This window comes from Colobus angolensis, unplaced genomic scaffold (assembly GCF_000951035.1).
Source record: "Colobus angolensis palliatus isolate OR3802 unplaced genomic scaffold, Cang.pa_1.0 Scaffold4, whole genome shotgun sequence".
NCBI lineage: Eukaryota > Metazoa > Chordata > Mammalia > Primates > Cercopithecidae > Colobus > Colobus angolensis.
The window spans coordinates 9,071,928-9,091,864 of record NW_012117376.1 but is presented as its reverse complement, the minus strand read 5'-3'; the positions used below and the strand labels follow the sequence as shown (position 1 = coordinate 9,091,864).

The window sequence follows — 19,937 nt, the reverse complement described above, 5'->3', positions numbered from 1 at the left end:
TGACCTGCAAAACAGTCATAGTTACTTCCAACTACCCACTGCAGGGAGGAGAGCCCTGCACAGGGCCTCAGAGCTCTTTATCTCAAAAAGCCAAAAGATAATCACCATTACCCAGAATAAAGCCCCCTGGCAAACTAGAATGTCTGGTGTCTTTGGCTTTTGATTGAAATGTGGTCAGCTCATTACAGACAGTCGGTGTAGACTGGGTATTATGCTGATCTAAAGATCTGACTTGCAAGTACAGATGTCTGTGCTTAATAAAAATGGGGGGAAAGTTATGACTTAATAAATGGAGTTTGTCTGGAAGATAAAACTAGGGCCTGAGAAAATAGAAAGGCCAGGCTATGAAGTTTGAGGTAGCTGCTTTCAACCCAGAATGCCTGCCCTAAAACTGCTATGAAATAGCTTCCTGAATAGACCTTCAGGCCATACTGGACTGAACCCGGCAGGGCCCCCAGCTGGCTACCCTACACTTCACTTCCCTCTGGCAGTGGAGAGGAGCCCCACATAGGCCATGTCCCCACAAGCTGCTGCTTTCTGCATGGCTTGGTGTATAGGATGTATTTAAATAGTCAGTGAAAGGAGTGGATGGAAATCACGGTGGAAAACATGGAACCCCAGAGTTTCATCCTTTTATTGAAGCTTACAATTTCACTGGACTTTTGGCCCCAAATGAAAAAAAAAATGCAAATTAAAAAAAGTATTGGCAGGGAGAGGTGCCCACTGTCCCCTGGAGACTGAAGCCGAGCAGAGCATGGCAGGCGAGTGAGGGGTCCCAGCCGCGGAGGCAGAGCCTGGCCAAAGATGCCCAGGGAGCAGATTTGTCTGAGCAGGGCCAGCCCCAGGCAGTTAGAAGTTAACACACAAGGATTTATGGGTGTGGCGGAATCCAAGCCACTGGTCCCATGGGCAGATCTCTCATGCTTGGTCACATTCCACTTTGGAGAAAATGGGCTCATGTGACAGGATGGCCTGGTGAGGGAACACAGGTAGTAACAGCAATGGGCCGATGAACACTCACCACTGGCATCAGGGTGGAGCTCAGCTGACTGGACACTAACTCCATTACAAGAACCTGCTCCTGGTGCCAGGCTGTGCCACTCAACTGCTCACGGCCATCAGGACATTCAACTTCCATCCTCTCCTCCATGAGGCCCCTACCTGTGTGGCCTCAGCCCCGGTCCTCACTATTTGGTGGCTATGATGCAGGACTCTCAACCCTCTTTTGGAACAGTGTTGCATCAAGCAAGGGAGAATGTTCTTCTAAAGGGACAGGAAGAGATGTCCACATACTTCTCTCACTCTAAGAAGCCAGGAAAGGTCCCTGGTGCACTCCACTCTCCACAGATGGGTTGGGTCATAGCATCCGAGAAGCTGTCATGGTGACGAAGTCCTCGAAGCTGAGCCGAATGTTGCCTTGTACAGCTGTGTCCTTCTCCCGGAAGGCCTCTGTCAGCACCTGCAGCTGGGTGCACACCTGGATGAAGCGGTCCAGCTGCATGGCAGGATTGGCAGAGCGTGGGCAGTAGCGGGAGACCAGAAGCTGGGTGAACTGGGGGCTCAGGTTGTAGCCCATTTGGGACAGAGCTGGAGAAGAGGGGCACACAGACCAGACACACAAAAACCTGCCATGAGCACCTCCATCAATCAGCAATACTGGATCACAGCAGTTCAAGGAACTTTGAGAGGATGGGCACAGAAGCATAAAGAGGGTAGAGAAATCCCAAGGGTCTAAGATGTCAGGAGCACAACAGGGGCCCTGTCTGGATGCTACCCTTAGGTGGAAGGCCCTTATCCCTCTTTCTCCCAGTCTCCATTATTGTCTCTTCAACTGAGGCTCATGGGATTCCAGAGATGACCACAGACTATCCGCAATCATTTCTGACTCATTTGCATTCCAAAAGGAAGCCTGAGCTCCCAGGACCACCCTGCTTGGGGCAGACATCAGAGGCAGCACAGCAGAGGTATGAGGACCTGCTCTGGAGTCAGCCCCTGGGCAAGTTGCTTAGCCTCACTATCCCTATCTTATCATCTCTAAAATGGGGCTAATACTTAACTTGTAGGTTCTAGCAAGGATTAAAACAGGTGATTATGTAAAGCACTTAGCACAGTGACTGGCACATAAAAAGCACTCGGTAAGTGCTATTTTAATAAAGTCATTGCCACTCCAAGGTCTCTTGGAGCATCCTGTCTCTTCACTGAGATGCTTGCTTCCTTCCTTCCTCTGTTCATAACTTACCAGGCCAGGCTAAAACCTCAACTCTCCATTTGTTATGCAGGCCCTTAGGCAGGTTACCCACACTAAACCTCAGTTTTCTCACCTGTAAAAGGGAGATAATAAGGGATTCTTCATTGAAGGGTGTGGAATTATAAATAGTACCTAGCACATGGGAAGAATGAATTACATAAGCCTATTAAAAATAGCAAGCATTCAGTAAATATCTGTTTTGCTGTGGTTACTATCACCCTTACTAATATCCATGGCAAAAGCTGGCAAGAGTAGGTCATTACTATAGGCCATCTCCCCTCCCTTCTGCTGGGGGCAGATGTGGTGCACTCACTCCTGCCCACAGACCTCCTTAGTCTGAATGAAATCCACAGCCTGGGCTAAGGACTAGACTCTCTGGGGAGCCCTTTCTCCCTCCTGGGTGGCAAAGCTCCCTCTTGGGTCCTCCACTCAACCTCTTACTAACCTGCCTGAGCCCAAACTGTGGCCTCCTGCCTTACAGTCAGTTTGGAACCAGACCTGGGGCTGTGGCCTCAGGGCATCTTCCCCAACTGCAACTTTTAGAGTGCTCGGGGTCCCAAAGTTGGGAGAGAAACTGCCCACTAGCAGGGGTGGCAACAGACTCATCTTTCTGAGCCCTGTTCAGGGCTCTTTCCATTCTACATGCTAGAAACTGGAGAGGAAGGAGTCACCCCAGCCACACATACTGGTTTCACAGCCCTTAAGGTGCCAATTTTCCATTCTTAAGGCTCCCTGTGGCTGGGGCCATCTCACCCAGCACTCCGGGGTCCAGCCCTGATTCTGGACCCAGGTGTTTCCATGCCCTGGATCTAGGCTCAGTGCCCCAACTGGGTCACAGAAGGGGTGAGGGACACAGGCCTGCACTGAGAACAGCATTCTGTAGTGCAGGTGGACATTCGGTAGCAAGAGGAAATCCCTTTGTGTATCTTAGGGTATAAAGAGAAGAGTCTAGCTCTGTCCTGCCCATCGTGCCCCAGCCATGACCCGCACCTTGCTGCAGCTCTGTGTAGCTAATGGAGCCTGAGCGGTCCCGGTCATACTGCTGGAAGAGGTTCTTCCACTGCTGGATGAATTTCCACAGGGCTGAGAAGCCGTAGACATCGATGCGGCCTGACTTGGTCTTGTCAAACATGTCTGAAGGTGAGGAGGGAAAGGAGGGAAGGAAGGCTTTAAGACTGAAGGCCAAGGGTCCCCCTCAGGCTCCACTGAGGTAGCCCTTCTCCCCAGGCTGGAGTAGGTGACTTCACAGAACCAAGGCCTAAGGCCTAGATGCTTGCACCTGAGACACCCACATCAAGCGTTGCACCGTCCTCCTACTCTGGACACCTTTAGCCCCAGCCCATCCAGAACTGCATTTTCTCTGCAGCCTTGGCACCTGACCCCTCCCTGCTGTTTCCTACCAGGAGAGGGAGTACCATTCTATAGAAGAGGAAACTGAGTTAGCCTGTAACTAGGCAGGGTCTAGAACTTAAGAAAGATCTCAGGAAAAGAGCTCTCAGTCTAGGGGATCTCACCCTGAACCTGGCTTCCTCCCCGCAGTCCTCCCTGGTCAATGAATTTCTCTTCAGAATGTCTACCTACCCACCTACTGTACACTATCAGGTGGCTCTGCCCCAGCTTGGGCCCAAGGGCAAGGCGGAGACTCACTTATCATCATGAGGCAGGTCTCATCATTGAATGAGGACCAATTGCAGTTGACCAGGGCCTGCTTTAGCTCCTTCATGGAGATATAGCCACTGTGATCTGAGTCCACCGACTGGAACCAGGAATAGGCCTCAGGATCCACATTGGGAGGGGTGCCACCTGGAGGAAGGGGTGTGAAGGCCATCAACAGAAATGCCAGGAAGGACCAGCCTCAGTAACTTCCTGGCTACAGGTTTTTCCTACACACAAAGCCTCACAAATTCACCTTCCCCGTCTTCCACCAAGCTGACATTCTTACTCTGATGGAAGAGGACCTTCAGTGAAGATTCATGAGTATTTGCAGTTGATTTCAATTCCATGAGTCCTCTGGAGTTCTTGTATAGTGTTCCAGACACTACTCTTAATTGATTTTATGTTTTTAAGGAACAGGGACCCATACCCCTGTAGTATTTCAAGAATTCTCTGGAAAAGGTGAACTGCGAGATGAGGGGGAATGGGTGGTAGATAAAAGTGTAGAAGCAGCCGGGCGCGGTGGCTCACGCCTGTAATCCCACCACTTTGGGAAGCCGAGGCAGGCATATCACCTGAGGTCAGGAGTTCGAGACCAGCCTGACCAACATGGAGAAACCCCGTCTCTACTAAAAATACAAAATTAGCCAGGCGTGGTGGCACATGCCTGTAATCCCAGCTACTGGGGAGATGGAGGCAGGAGAATCGCTTGAACCCGGGAGGTGGAGGTTGTGGTGAGCCAAGATCATGCCATTGCACTCCAGCCTGAACAACAAGAGCGAAACTCCATCTCAAAAAAAAAAAAAAAAAAGGTGTAGAAGCTGGGAAGTCTGTCTATCTTAGGACACTGAATTAACTGGCCACAATAAGGGTCCCTTCACACAAAGACAGCCATGGGCAGTTGTGGAAGACAGAAACCACTGCCTAGTCCCGAAGTTCAGTAAGGACAGAGGGAAAAAGGTCTGCTTGACTTAGGGATTAGTCTGACCTCCTTGGAAAAATCCAGGCAGGTTCTACCCATCATCCTAAAACATCGATGTCACAGGGGAGCGAGGGCCGCAGCCCTGGGGCAGGAGAGACTCTGTAACATGTTTCATCTGTGTAGTTTGTGTAGAAGAGCTCAGGCTTTGGAATCAAAGCAGACCTGGATTCAAACCCTGGATCTGATCCTCACTAACTCGTGTGACGTTAGGCAAAATGTTTAATTTTCTGAGTAATGACTTCCATGTTTCTAAAACGAACCCATTTCCCCAGAATCATTGTGATGATTAAATGAGATAACAGTAAAACAAAATCCTCAGCAAAGAGCCTGGAATGTGTGTATTCTGAGATATTTTCACAGAAAAACGGATATTTAAACTGAGTTTCTCCCCATGGTAGGCTACATTATCGTTTCCTGGCTAATAATCTCTAGCCAGAAGACACAGTCTGCACACCCACAGACATTGTACTAATATGGCACAATGGTTGAAAAGGCCTGTTCAATAATCTATTATTAGATTATTTGCTAATCTCCCCTTCCCTATAAGAGCATTGTACATCCTCTCCCACTGCCTGGTGGCTTGCAGAGGGGCATCCATTCCCATCCTACTGATGTCAGTCTTGATCAGGGGGTGCTCTGGCCAAAAGAATGCGAGTGGGCAAGACATACAGTACTTCAGAGAAGCTTTAAGAGGCATTGTGCATTCCTGCTAGCTCTCCTGCTCTTTCTCTCTGCCACAAAGATAACATATCCCAAACGGGAGCTGCTCCTTCAGCATGGATCCCTGAATGAAAAGACACACGGAACAGAAACTCAACAGCCAGCTAACAGCTGCTAACACATAAGCAAAAGAAAGTAAGCATGAGCAAGTAATACAAACAAATGCTTGCAACACAACTAGCTGACAGACTTCTCATTTTGAGGACACACACTGAAGCTGGAAGCAAGATGCTAAGGTGCCAGAGACCAGGCTGCCTGCACATCCACAGGAAGGACAAGGGCTGGCCATGGATAACCCAGAACCACGTCAAGAGGTACCCAGAGTCCAAGATCACTACTTACCCTGTCCGTAAGGCCCAGGCTGCTGGGCACCATAGGAACTTGGAGGTGGCTGACCATAGGGGCCCCCTGGAGCTGCACCGCCATATGGTCCTCCTGGAGTTCCAGAGGGGAACATCCCAGGATTGGGGTGTCCATAAGGCCCTCCAGGGGCGGGACCCCCATAACCACCAGGGGGCAGCCCACTGCCATACTGCCCTCCAGTATTGGGGGGTCCAGGGTAGTAGCTACCCGGAGGGGCTCCTGGTGCTTGTCCTGCAGCTCCTGGGCAGCCCTGTAGGAAGAGCAAGATTATCAGTCAGAATGATGAGGCCAGAAACTAGGCAGAATATGGCACTTTACAGCCATAAAGCACTTCCACCACCATCCTTTCAACTGATCCTATAGGTAGGGTTGGAATTACGATCTCACTGCTCAGATGGGTAAACTGAGTTACCCAAAGTCACACCGCCAAAGACCTGCAGAGTCGGGGCTGAAATCCTCCTTTCCTGACTCTCCTTTCCTGCACGCCAAGGGGTGGGATCCTGTCTGGTTTGTTACTTTATCCCCAGCTCCCAGTGTAGAATGGATGCTCAGTAAATATTTCCTGTATGAATGAATAGGCAAGTGAATCAAACAGAATTCTAAATGTCCATCCTGTGGTACTCCCATGTCTATTTGCAGAACTCATGGGGAAAATGCAGTCTCTAACATACACCCCTGACCCTCATCAGTGACAAATGACATAGCTGTAGCATGGATTCATCCACAGCATGTCTTCCTTACCCTAATGTAAAAACATTTCCCTATCCTCACTCACAACTCTGTGAGGCAGGCAGGGGAGACCCTATTCCTAAGGCAATATGATACAATGGTTTAAACAGCCAGTTCAACAGGCAGGCGTGGTGGTTCACACCTGTGTAATCACAGCACTCTGGAAGTCTGAGGCAGGCAGACCGCTTGAGCCCAGGAGTTAGAGACCAGCCTGGGCAACATAGAAAAACAACATCCCTACTAAAAACCCGGGCAACATAGAAAAACTACATCTCTACTAAAAAAATACAAAAATTAGCCAGGTGTGGTGGTATACACCTATAGTCCCAGTGACTCAGGAGGCTAAGATGGGAGGCTCACCTGAGCCTGGGGAGATCGAGGCTACAGTGAGCCATGATCGCACCACTGTAGTCCAGCCTGGGTGACAGAGTAAGATCCAGTCTCAAAACAAACAAACAAACAAACAAGAAACAACCAGTTCAAGAGTTCAAGTTCAGGTTCTGCCACTTACTAACTGGACTGACTTACCCTCTCTAAGCCTCAATATCTTCTGCTGTAAAATGGGAATAATAAAGCTACCTCTCAGGTTAGCTTGTGAATGAAATGAGGCCAGTCATGACACAGGGCCTGGCACAGATTAAGCACTCAATAAACACTATTAATAATAGCTTCCTACAGAGGACAAGACTCAAGTCCAGGAAAGTCACACACAGGCTGTGTGGAGGGGCTGGGACCAGAACCTGGGTCTCTTGGTTCTATGTCCAGGGCATCTGTGCATTAGAGCATACATGGGGGCATTCCCTCTCTCATCCACCTTCCCACACCAATAGCCAGGGATCCCTGAGGCTCGGAGTGTTCCGCTCCATCTCCCTAAATGGCTAGCACAGGACGCAGCAGAGCACAGCCCCAACACATCTGCAGACAAGCTGAACTCAAGGGCACAGACAGCAGCTAGGCCCAGCTCCGAGAATGGCACCATCTAGATATGTTCTAGATCAAGCTGTGCGTGCACCAGTGGCCAAGCCGCCCAGAACCTGGCTTTCTCTTTTTGTTGTGTTTGATAGCTTGAGATAACTACTCTTAAGGCTAAGGCCAAATTCATGAGGTTTTTTTGTGGGGAGAGCAGGAAACAGGCCCTGCCACCTCCCCAACTCAGCAATCCTTGGGAGCTTTTCCTCCCTAGAAGCTGTCAGAGCTACTATACTAGCAAGACTCCTTCACAGACAAGAATGGGTCAGACAGATCTCAATTTAAAACTCTGCTCCCATCAGCTGAGTTCATGACTGTGGGCCTGTGGCTTCATCTCTCTGAGCCTGCTTCCTCACAAATAGAACAATTCCTTCCTCATTGGACTGTTCTGCAGATTATAAGAAATAAATGCAGCAAAATTCTGTTTAATTTTTAGCTAAAGAATCCTTTGATAACCAACCTGGGCAACATAGTAAGATCTCACCTCTACAAAAAAATTTTTTAAATCAGCCGGGCATGGTGGTACACCGGTAGTCCCTGTTACTCGGGAGGCTAAAGCGGGAGGACCACTTGAGCCTGAGTTGGAGGCTGCAGTGAGCTGTGATTGTGCCACAACACTCCAACCTGAGTAACAGAGAGAGACCCTGTCTCCAAAAAAGAAAAAAGAGAAAGAAAGAATCCTTTGATAAAATAAATAAAACTAACACAAGAAAGTTGCCCTGGCTGAAGTAAGGTGGGGGCTCCAGAGCCCTACCATATGGAACCCCCCTCCCTTGCTAGATTCTGAGGGGCTCTGAAGAACCCTCACAGTGACTGAAAAGACAGTCTGAAAACCACTCACATAAGAAAAATAGCTTTTGCAACAGTGCCTGGCATAAAGCAAATGATCAATAAGTCATAGCTGCTATTGTTATATTAATTACTATTATCAGCAAAATCCTGGGCCAGGTGAACTGTGGGGGTGGGGTATAAAGGAGAGTGAAGCAATCTGAAGGAGCTCACAGTTAACAGGACTTAATATGTAGACACTGTGTAATGTCTAACAAAACAGCATAAGGGAAATAGGTGTTTGAAATGGAGACATAAGTCATGTGCCATAGGGCTGCAAAGGAAGGAGGGCAAAATCAGGCAGTGTTTCCATGAGAGTGGCATTTGAGCTAGGACTTAGAGAATGAACAAGATTCCCAAGGGGTTGGAGAGGTGTGGTAAGAGAAATACCCAGAAGACAAGTCACTTAACCTAACCCCCTCATTTTACAGACGGGGAGGGAGGGAGGGACTTGCCCAAGTCATGCTGCGAGCTGGAGGCAGAGACAAGGCTGGACCACTCCTTTGCACCCAAGGACTCCCCCTGCCTCCTGCTACTATGCTCCTTCCTTAAGCAATAGGGGTCAGGATTCTAGCATAGGATGGAAAGGGAGTGGGGACTCTGCAGAATCTGGGCACACCCAAAGAACAGGCCAGACACAAAGCCAGAAGTAGCTGCCCCACTATAAGCCCTGTGAACAAAGCTATAAACTGCACCTGGCACCTAGGAAAACCCACCTAGGAAACCACCTATAAACCACCCAAGAAACACCCCCAGGCCAACAAAGCAGGTGCTGCCAGGCAGGTCTCCTGCCCTTTCGGCTATTGCAGTCTGGCAGCAGTTAAACCCTTTCCTTTCCGTCCTGCATTAAAGACCTCCTCTGTAGTTTACAAAGTACTTTCACAAACACAAACACTACTGGCACAATCTTGCCAATGGCCTCCTAACAGAAAAAAGGAAGATGTTAGTTGGCCTCTTTTACAGATGAAGAAACTAAGCCACAGAGCTGTTAAAGGACTTCATTTGGCACACATTTTCAGAGTGATGATATTGCACTAGGCTCTGTGGTAGATCTGAGGACACAACTAAATGAAGTCCTGCCCTTAAGGAGCCCACAGAAAATTGTGATACAATCTGATCAGTGCCATTCAGAAAAATCTACTTATGTGCTATCAAGGAAGCTTAGATGGAGGAATTTGTGCTGTTTGAAGAATGAATAAATGAACAACACATGAGGTGGATCAAGGAAAGCTTCCTGGAGGAAGTGGCAGTGATATTGGAATTGGTCCTTGAAGGATGCATAGGCATTCTCCAAAAGGCAGGCAGGGAAGGACACTCCAGACAGAAGGGAGAAGAAAGACAAAGGCACAGACTTCAGAGTGAGCATAGTGCATTCAGGGAATGAGTTAAACTGCAGAGCCAAGAAGGCAGTGTGAACCCAGAAAGGCAGGCCCTTTATACACTCCTTGACTGAGCACCTCTCCCACTGCATTTCAGTTAGCTGTGAGGTATCAGTGTCTAAGAGTAGTTTCTGTCTGTCTAGCATCTCCCCCATCCAACAGTAAGCTCCCCAGGGACAGACACTGGGCCTCACTCATCATAGTACCCCAGGGCCCAGCACAGTGCCTGGCACCTGCAAGTCTCCACAAATATTTGAACAAATAAACACCACTCTAAAGAGTTTGGTTCGGGCTTTATGCCGGAGAAAACAGAGCACTACAGAAGGGTTTCCAATAGGAGAGGAACGTGATCAGAACCTTGTTTAGGGAAGTAATCAGCAGCAGTGTGGAGGATGAGCCAGCGAGGGAGGCAGTAGCCCAGGTGTTGGGCAGGCAGGGCATGAACCAGACAGCACACTGGGGGATGAAGAGAACGGAATGGATTCTGAAGCTATTTCAGAGATAGACCAGACAGACATGACTTGGTGACTAATTAGATTAGGAAAGAGATGGAGGAGTGAGGAAAGTGTTTAGAATGACTCGGGTTTTTCTAGCTTGCACAAGATGAAGGAGGTAGAGCCAACTGAGACAGAATCCAGGCTACACAGGAAGTTTGGGGAAGAAGATGAGGTGGTCCCTGCCTTACAGAGGGTCACCCAGTGTCACTGAGTTGTCAGCAAAGGTCTGAACCAGAAATGAAAAACAGTGTCCCTGACTCCATGTTCTTTTACACTACTCCATGCTCCTAGCCCTTTTTAGAGTTTTTCCAAGAGTTATTTCATAACGATAAACACAAGATTGTAAAGTGGAAGAAAAAAGGAAGAGTTCAGTAACTGCAGCTTCTGAAGCAACACAGAAAAACTATCTCTAGGGCTCTGGCTGATTGCAAATAAGCTACATCTGATGCCCTGGGGGAGTGGGGGCAATGAACATTTATTGAGGTTCTGCTAGGTGCTTCCCGTTCAATCAGCTCTCACTGATCCTCAGTCCTGTGAGGTAAACACTCTCACCTTCATTTTGCAGATGAGAAAATTAAGGGGCAGAGAGTTTAATACCATACCTGAGATCAGGTAGCTAAAATGGGCGAGCTGGGATTCAAGTCAGGGTCTGCATGACTCTACCCCTTCCTGTTTGTTCACTCAATAAATGAGTGAGAGCCTAGCATGTGTCTGCGCGAGGGATTGTGCTACATGTCTTTGTCAAATACAATGAATTTCTACCGCGGACAGAGGTAGAGGGGGAAGGCTGGATTAGGCGATCTCTCAGAGCCTTCAAGCCCAGAAATCAGGGAGTCTCGGAAAAATCTTATTTTCATCCCAGCACCTAGACCCAGTTCGAGAGCCACATTTTGTAAGACACCCCAAAGATTCTTCAGTCCAACCTCTCAATTAATACTGGAATCTCTGCAGCACCACTTGGAATCTCTACTTGCACTTGTGCAAGCAGTAGGGAGCTTATCTCCTCCCAAATAACCATCTCAGAAAGTCCGGGTTTTTGTTTTTTTTTTTCTTTCCAGTTCTGAGGACTCACTCTTCTAACCTCAAGACCCTGTAAAGCTCAAAGGTATCAAAGGCTGTTCCAAGCTGAGCCCTGACGACGAATGGAGGAGGGAGCATTGCAAGGATAGGTCTGCAACCCAGAGCTACTCTTCAAGTGCATGGGAGGAGGTGGAAAGCCCAAACTAAGGGGTTAAACAATCACAAGACAAAAGGAATGGTTCAAGCATTCACCAGCAGAGCCACTTGAAATAGGAGAGAAGTATGCAACCAATAAACAATGAGCCAAGAACCATCCCCAGACTTCAATTACCTCTGTGCTCACACTTTCAAATCTTTCCAGCTTCATCACTCCGGAGCTACAGACCCACATATCCAGTAGCCTCCTGGACCTTCCCTCCAAACACATGCCTCCCTGTGTTCTCATCTCAGTGAATGGAGTCCCATTCCACCTAATCATACAAACCCAAAGCCTTAGTGCCCTCCTGGGAACCTCCTCTTTCTTCCTCTCTGTCACCTTACTCAGGCACCAAGTTTTCTCAACTCTACCTCCTACGTGCTTCTCAAATCTCCTCTACCAGGTCACAGTTCTCTTTAGCCTAGATTACCTCAATAGCGTCAAAACCGGTATCCCTGCCTCCTGTCTCTCCTGCTTCAATCCGTTCTCACAGCACCCCACCGTAAGCGCTCTAAAGTACAAACGGGACAAAACACTTCACTGGCTCCCTCCCTACTCTTAGGATGAAGCCACACTCCCCCAAAACGCACACAAGTCCCTTTGGGATCTGGCCCTTGCTTACCTTTCTAGTCTAATTTCCTACCCCTTTCCCCCACATCACTACAACTACACTGAACTTCTTAAAGTTCCTCCAAAATCCTAGGCTGTCTTACTTGCTTCCTGAGCTTTGTGCAGCTATTTCCTCCGCTGGAATATCATTCCTTTCTTCACTCAGCTAATTTCTACCAGTGATTCAGTTTTTGGCTTAAATATCACCTCTTTTTAAAAAGGCTTGATGCACCCCTAGACTGAGTTAGGTATCTCACTCTCCGGTGCTGTACCTTACACTTACTCCCATTTAATACTTATCACATTGCCTCTTCAATCTGCATAACTGCATTACTCCTCCACTTGGGAGTATTCTACATGCCCAACACCACACCTGGCACTTTACATGGATTATCGTATTTAATCTTTAGAGTAATTCTGAGGTAGATACTATTACGACTCCATTTTAAAGAAGGGAAAACTAGACCAGGCGTGGTGGCTCATGCCTGTAAGCCCAGCACTTTGGGAGGCTGAGGCAGGTGGATCACCTGAGGTCAGGAGTTTGAGACCAGCCTGGTCAACATGGCGAAACCCCATCTCTACTAAAAATACAAAAAAATCAGCCAGGTGTGGTGGCATGCGCCTATAATTCCAGCTACTTGGGAGGCTAAGGCAGGAGAATTGCTTGAACCCGGGAGGCAGAGGTTGTAATGAGCCAAGATTGTGCCACTGCACTCCAGCCTGGGCGACAGAGCAAGACTCTGTCTCAAAAATAAATAAATACATAAAAATGTTTTTTTAAAAAAGGGAAAACTGAGTCTCAGACTTTTGCAACAAACTTCTGCAAAGGAGTGGCAAAGCAGGGATTTGACACCAACTCTCTCTGGCTTCAGAAACTAAGCTCTTCAGCACTGAAATCCACCAAGGTGGTTCCCCCATAAGACCAAAGGGTGCCTGAATTTTACTATTCCAATACCCAGTCCCTGCTTGGGTACCCTGAACTGGAAGCAGTGGAAAATTACAGGAATTCTGACTCCTAACAATAGGCTGGAATCCTCCAAAGCTATGTAGTGGGTGGAGGGGAGGCAGCACTGAGTGAGATGCTCTAAAACAACCCGTTTCCTTTCTTGGAACACCTGAGACCAGGAGGCGGACAAGGGTATGGTAGGAAAAAAAGCAACATTTCTTTTTCTATTCCAGACTCCTCTCTCTGTGCTCCTTTTCAGTATTTCACTCCAAGAATAGCCCAGGCAGCATGGCATCATGAGAGCAGTCACAGCAGCAAGAGCTGCCACCAGACACTGGCACGTACTAGGCACTAGCAACGTGCCAGGCTCCCCGCATTTCAACCTCATTTTAGCCCTTTTCACAGGTATTATTTCTCCCTTTATATAACAGGTGAGGAAGCTGAGGCTTGGAGCCCTTAGTTTGTCCAAGGGTATGTAACTATTCACACAGCTAGATTCTAGCACAGTTCTGTCTAACCTGTCACTGCTTTTAGGATGCACACAAATTGTCCCTAATGCTTATTAGCATGTAGATTCCTGGGTACAGAACAGGTCTGAAGTGGGACCCGAAAGTGTGCTTTCTTAAACAAGCTCTCAGGTGATTCTGAGGCAGAAGACCAGCCACTGGGAAACAAGGCACTATGAATGCTTTCTCAGCCTGTGTTGCTCAGAAATACTAGAGTCACAAAAAGTGACCAGACATCTGAAAAGAGGGGAGGGGGAGTTTCTATGGTTAAATATGTTTAAGAAATACTGCATATTATATTTCTTTCTGGAAGATTTACAATGTACATTAGCAAATTAAGAATTTTGAAATTGTTTATGGTCAACAAACTTATTCAGCTATACTTAACAAGAGTATTTCCAAAACTTTAGTTAACTACAAAGGGTATTTCCAAAACTTTAGTTAACTACAGAATCCTCCTATATTAACAATATCTATTAACACCTCACAAGACTCAGCAAATGGAACGCACTTTAGGAAACAACTGCTATGTTACATTTCCTCCTAACTCCAGCCTGCAGTGGCCTCTTTCCTACCTCTCTCTAAGGATGCAATAAGAGAAATCCTAAGCTCTGGTCATGGCCTCACCCTCACTTACTACATGTGACTTTTGGGAAGCCACTTAACCTCTTTGGGTTTGTTCCTTAGCAGTTAATTAGGGGTAATAATACCTGCTTGCCGATAGAGCCTTCGTGATTAGGATAATGGAGGTCCGAACACTGTGTAACCCGTACAAGACCGCACTCCTTGGAAGGGCTGTTACATCTTTTGGCATGTGACTGTACTCAGCTGAGCACTGTGTAATATACCAGTTGACTTCGTTTTCCCACATTTCCTGCATGGGTTTCCTCTCCTAAATAACTGTGCGATTGCAGGCCTCTGTGGGCTTCATTTCCTCCTCTGTAAAATGAGGGGTCTATTTTGAGGACCCTTCGAACACTGGCCTTTTAGAAGTCTAGTAAAAATCAAAATGCTAAAGGGCAACACTTGTTACACCTCACTAGGTACCAAACGCTTCGTAAGCATCACCTCCTGACTCTCTACAATAGCTTTATGAGGCAGATCCTATTATTCGGCCCTATTTTACAGGAGGAAACTTGGACTCAGAAAGGCAAAACATCTTGCTCAAGGGCTCACAACTATTTAGGTGGTAGAGCTAAGGTATGAACCTACCTCTGACTCCAAAGTGCACTTCAACACCCTACTATCACCCAACAAAGAATTCTGGCCACAGAATCACCTTGCTGTGGTATTCCTCACTGAATATACGCTGGGGAAGAGGAATCTGAAGACAGCCCGGGTTCTGACCTCGGCCCTGCTGCCTAACTGCCTGGTGACTTCAGGTAAATTCTGTGTCTTCTCGGGGTTCACTTTTCTACATGCGAAATGGCGGTGCTGAACTAAGTCAGTGGTCAAACCAGCTCACTTGTGGCGCCTGCTACAACCAAAGTTTCCTGATGACTCTGATGCAGTGTAGGGTGGGTCCGGAAGCCTGGATTTTTATCCGACGCCCCAAACGAGACCGACGGAACCAGAACTCTAAACGTCCGGTCATGGCTGATGCCCCCGCCCAAGGCCCCCAGGCCTTGGGAGGCTGTGGAGCCCAGGCCAGCGCCAGCCTGGACCTGTGGGGTCCAAGGTCCCCAAATCCTCGCGTGAGCGACGTCAAGGGGGCGCGACACGACCTCGCGAATGTGCGGTCCTTCATGACGTGAGCCGGGCGCGACCGACGGTCCCTTTTCGGTTCTCTACAGCGTAAGGCCTCGCTGAAGCGAACCCATCGTGGGAAGGGCGCGGAGAAAGCGGGGAAAAAGAGCAGGAGGGCGCCGGGCCTGCGCTTGGCACGGCCGCTACCTGGATTCGCGGGTCCCTCACACACTCACCTGCCGGTACGGATAGCTGGCCATGGCGATTCTGACGTCACACGCAGGCAAGGGGTGGGGCTTTCCGCTCTCAAACCCGCCCCTCGCCTCGGCTTTGGGGCTGGACCCGCATCTGACTGGACGTCCATGCCTGTCAATCTTGGGCACTATCGGCCGACGGAAGTGACGATGGGGCAGTGGGAGGATGCCTACCCGAGAGACCAGGGGAGCTAAGTGACTGATGGAGCTTCCGGAAGTCTTGGCGGCTGTGCCAGCGCTAATGTTCCTCCCTTTCCTGAGCTGGAGTGGGCCCAAGCGGTGGTCAGGTTGGGATATTTAGTGAGAAGCCTGGGTGGGGTGTCGCTGCGGTAGCCATGTTATAACCTGGCAAGTGGGACGCATGATAGTGACGTAATTGCTGGCGTAGCTCCTGAGTTTCCGTAGAGGAGCAGCGGGAAAGGAGAGGAGGGGCGGTGGGCAGGCGGTTCCCCTGACAACGGGGAACCGACCGACTCTTCCCGGTAGGGAGAAGGGATGGCGAAATTACTTTTCTAATGTCAAAACACTGGGTACCAGTTAGTAGCCTTGTAGTGGGATACCGATCTGTGGTCTTTGGAGAAAAAAATCCCAGACCGTTAGAGTTGAAGGAAAATTGAATTATCTAGTGCCTCTTTCTTCGTAAATGGGGAAACTGAGGTCCAGAGAGGCAATTGACTTGCCCTAGCTCACAGTGGGTGGCCTAGAACCGGGGTCAATGGATGTCCAGGTCTCAGCAGGGAAGTCTAGGTTGGTCCCCATCGCAGGTCAGATCCTGGTGACTGAGTGATCTCAGCACCATGTACTTGCCACTCAGTGGTTCCGGTTGTACAGTTATTTGTGTGCTTATTTGATTACTTTGTCAAGTTCTTCCATGTGCTAAGGTTTTGTCTGTTTTTGCTTGTCATTATAACTTCAGTATCTAGCACAGCAACTGACACGATTATTATGAAGTGTTACCCAGTCTAGCCCATCTATCTAACCAAGTGCACTTTCCAAAATCACAGTGCTGATCATGCCACTTGCCCATTGCACAGCCTACAACGGATGCTGTTCATCCATGCCTACAAAATAAGGCCCAATCTCTTCATTCTGGCACTCCAGGCCCCTTCAGAATCTGGCCCAACCTCACCTTTCCAATCTTACCGCCCGTTCTGCTACTCTGTATTTCTGTGCTCAGTTCCACCATTCAGCACTTCTGCTTTGGAGGGAGGATCTTTGTTTTATCACTTTCTAACTGTATCACCTTTGGCAAGTGTTTTTTTTTTTTTTTTTAATTTCTAACTTTTATTTTAAGATCAGGGGTATATGTGCAAGATGTGGTTTGTTACATAAGTAAATGTGTGCCATGGTGGTTTGTCGCACAGATCATCCCATCACGTAAGTATTAAGCCCAGCATCCATTAGCTATTCTTCCTGATGCTCTCCCTCCTCCCACCTCCCCCTACCCTCCGACAGACTCCCGTGTGTATATGTGCTCTCTTCATTCAGCTCCCACTTATAAGTGATAACATGCAGTGGTTGGCTTTCTGTTTCTGTGTTAGTTTGCTGAGGATAATGGCTTCCAATTCCATCCATGTCACTGCAAAGGACATGATCTCGTTCCTTTTTGTGGCTGCATAGTATTCCTTGATGTATATCTACCACATTTTATTTAGGCAAGTTATTTAACCTCTCTAAATTTCAGCTTTCTTAGCTGACAGGAACACATGTGTAAATTTGAAAATGAGCTTATTGTACCTGCTCATGCCCCAAACTTAGGTTGAAACCACTCCTTTCACCTGGACCAGCAGCCCTCCCATCTCCAGTCCTGCAAGTCTCAGTTCCAATTCCATTCTCCACCTAACCCTCCCACATTCCCCTTAGCTCCAGAGTTAGCCACTCTCTCTCTTGCCACTCCCCCTTTGCACTTGGTACTGTCACTGTGCCATATTCCAACCTACCTTGTATAAGGGTTTTCTTTTGATGTTTTCCCCAAAACCCATTCCTCTCTGTCTCAGAAAATCCACCCAGTCTGTCAGGCCAAAAACCTAAGATCATTCCTGTGTGTCCTTTTTTTCTTCATACAATCGCCCACCTCCCTCATCTCCATTTGCTCTAATTCAAACATGTACACATCTGCTCTTTTCTCCCTGTTTGCACTATCACTATAGTCCAAGACACTATCATCCGTGCCTGGATCACTACAATAGCCGATTGACTAATGTTCCTGCTCTCACTCTTCTCCGCACACTTCATTTTCTCCACAGGCAGCCATTGTGGTTATCTTATTCCTTGACTTCAACACCCTGGGGACTTCCCATCACTCTTACAACAAAAGCTAAACTCATCCTAATGACATTCATGGCCACACATACCAGCATCTCCAGCCTCATTTCTTGCTGTTGCTGTCCCCTTTGCCTCATTCCAGCCATGCTGGCCTGGTTGTGCCACTCCTGGAATGTACAGAGCTCATTCCTGGATGTTGGCTTTGGCTGATCTCTGCCTGCCTGCTCATTCCTGCCTCCGGGTCTTTGGACTAGCTCTTCCCTCTGTCTGGGATATTCTTCCCTTGACTTTTCACCAGTTGGCTTTTCCTTATCCTTCAGGTCTCAGTTAAGATATCACCTGGGGTGGGGGGCATTTCTTGACCCTGTACCCCACACATTCCCATCATCTATCTTATTTTTTCATAAGACGTGTCACTAGTTGAATTATCCAATTTGTTTACATGTATATTGTAGAACTGTCATTTTCTTTTGTGTTCCTCTAACCTCAGCACCTAGAATAGTGCTTAGCATGAATTCAGTGTTAGTAGTTATTATCTTCATGTATTGAGTGCTTACTAGGTGCCAGACATTGTGCTAAGTACTGTGTGTTGTTTAATTTTCACCACAGTCTTTTGAGATAGATACTATTACCCATTTATAATGAAGAGCTGAGGCTCAGAGAGGTTAAGTGACCTTCCTGTTATCAAAAAGATAAATGGAACCCAGGCGCAGTGACTCACACCTATAATCCCAACACTTTGGGAGCAGGAGGAAGGACCGCTTGAGCCTAGGAGTTCAAAACCAGCCTGGACAACATAGTGAGATGCTGTCTCTACAAAAAATAGTTTTTAAAAATTAGCCAGGCGTGGTGGCATGTGTCTGGAGTCCCAGCCACTGCAGAGGCCAAGGTGGGAGGATTGCTTGAGCCCAGGAGGTCAAGGCTGCAATGAGCTGTGTTTGCACCACTGCACTCCAGCCTGAGCAACAGAGAGACTCTGTCTGGGGAAAAAAAAAAAGATAAATGGAGAAGTAGGACTTGATCCCAGGTCTGCATTTTTTTTTTTTAACTACTCAGTATTTAATAGTAAGTCGTGTCTTCTTTACCTTTCTAACCCCCCAGTTCAAAAAATGTTGGTGGAATTGAACTGCAAAACTTCAGAAGGGAAGAAGGTTGAAGGTCAAGGGGGTATATTTGCCTGGGAGAGAACAGTGACAAGCTGGCCTGCAAACTGGAGTCATGTGACACACACTCACTTATTCCATAAACATATTATCCCATTGAGTTCCCACCTCTTGCCAGGCTCTGTTCTAGGTGATGAGAATCCAGCTCCTATGAGAATTATTTGCCCCCATTCCCCTATGCCTAGCAAAGGGCTTAGGAGGACTATCTGTGGGAGGTCTGTGCTATTTTGTGGATGGGGCATCCACGTCTTCTCTTAGGGAGTCAGGGACCCGCCAAAGCCAACAGCCGGGGCTGTGCCTCTGAGGACCCACACAGGCCCAGGTATGTTTGTTTTGGAGGGGGCTGGATAAAAGAGAGATCAGGATCTTCCTAAGACTGAAAAACAATCAACTCACTTCCAAAACCTCAACTACCTGAGGCAGACAGAGGTGGGTGGAGAAGTTCCTGTTATTGTTTCACTTGTAGCCCAGGGGGAAAGCATGGATTCCAGCCTTTTTTTAGAGCACAGAGCACTTTCCTGAGTTGGTGGAAGCCCTGCGGTTGACCCATTAGAGGTGAGGCAGAGCGTGGTAATGAAAGGCCCATCCACTGGAAAATATTGCCTCCCCTAGAGACACAGCCTCCCAAGAGCCACTTGGCTCTGCACCAAGCTTCTGTATGGCTTACTGAGAAGGAATACCAACACCCACCTAATTATTATGGAATTAATTCTCTTTGATTCCAACTAGATCCAGTTCTGAAATTTAAATTCCAGTTGGATGCTGTGGATCAGAGGATGATTTGCAACTTTCCACAGAAGCAACCGAGGAATGAGAACAGCAGACGTGGCAATTTGGCCACACTTCCCTTCCATTATGGGATCATAAGGAGAGTACATTGTCATCGTCTATTCCCATAAACTATTCAGGACAGCCACAAAAAAG

At 48.0% G+C, this 19,937-nt stretch overlaps 1 protein-coding gene across 3 annotated transcripts; it reads right to left on the bottom strand.

Moving 5' to 3' along the window:
- Window positions 1-617: 617 nt before the first annotated feature.
- PEF1 (penta-EF-hand domain containing 1) lies at window positions 618-15,963 on the bottom strand. 3 transcript variants are annotated; one of them, XM_011955456.1, is made up of 6 exons: window positions 15,568-15,585; window positions 6,174-6,216; window positions 5,946-6,038; window positions 3,896-4,051; window positions 3,239-3,382; window positions 618-1,587 (listed from the first exon to the last, which is right to left on the bottom strand). In XM_011955456.1, the coding sequence occupies exons 4-6, from the start codon at window positions 3,969-3,971 to the stop codon at window positions 1,358-1,360; spliced, it is 450 nt and encodes a 149-aa protein (XP_011810846.1). In that variant the 5' UTR covers window positions 3,972-4,051; window positions 5,946-6,038; window positions 6,174-6,216; window positions 15,568-15,585; the 3' UTR covers window positions 618-1,357. The 3 variants fall into 3 exon arrangements, with proteins under 3 accessions (XP_011810846.1, XP_011810844.1, XP_011810845.1); XM_011955454.1 differs by having other exon boundaries at window positions 5,946-6,216; window positions 15,568-15,963; XM_011955455.1 differs by having other exon boundaries at window positions 618-1,495; window positions 5,946-6,216; window positions 15,568-15,963.
- Window positions 15,964-19,937: the final 3,974 nt, after the last annotated feature.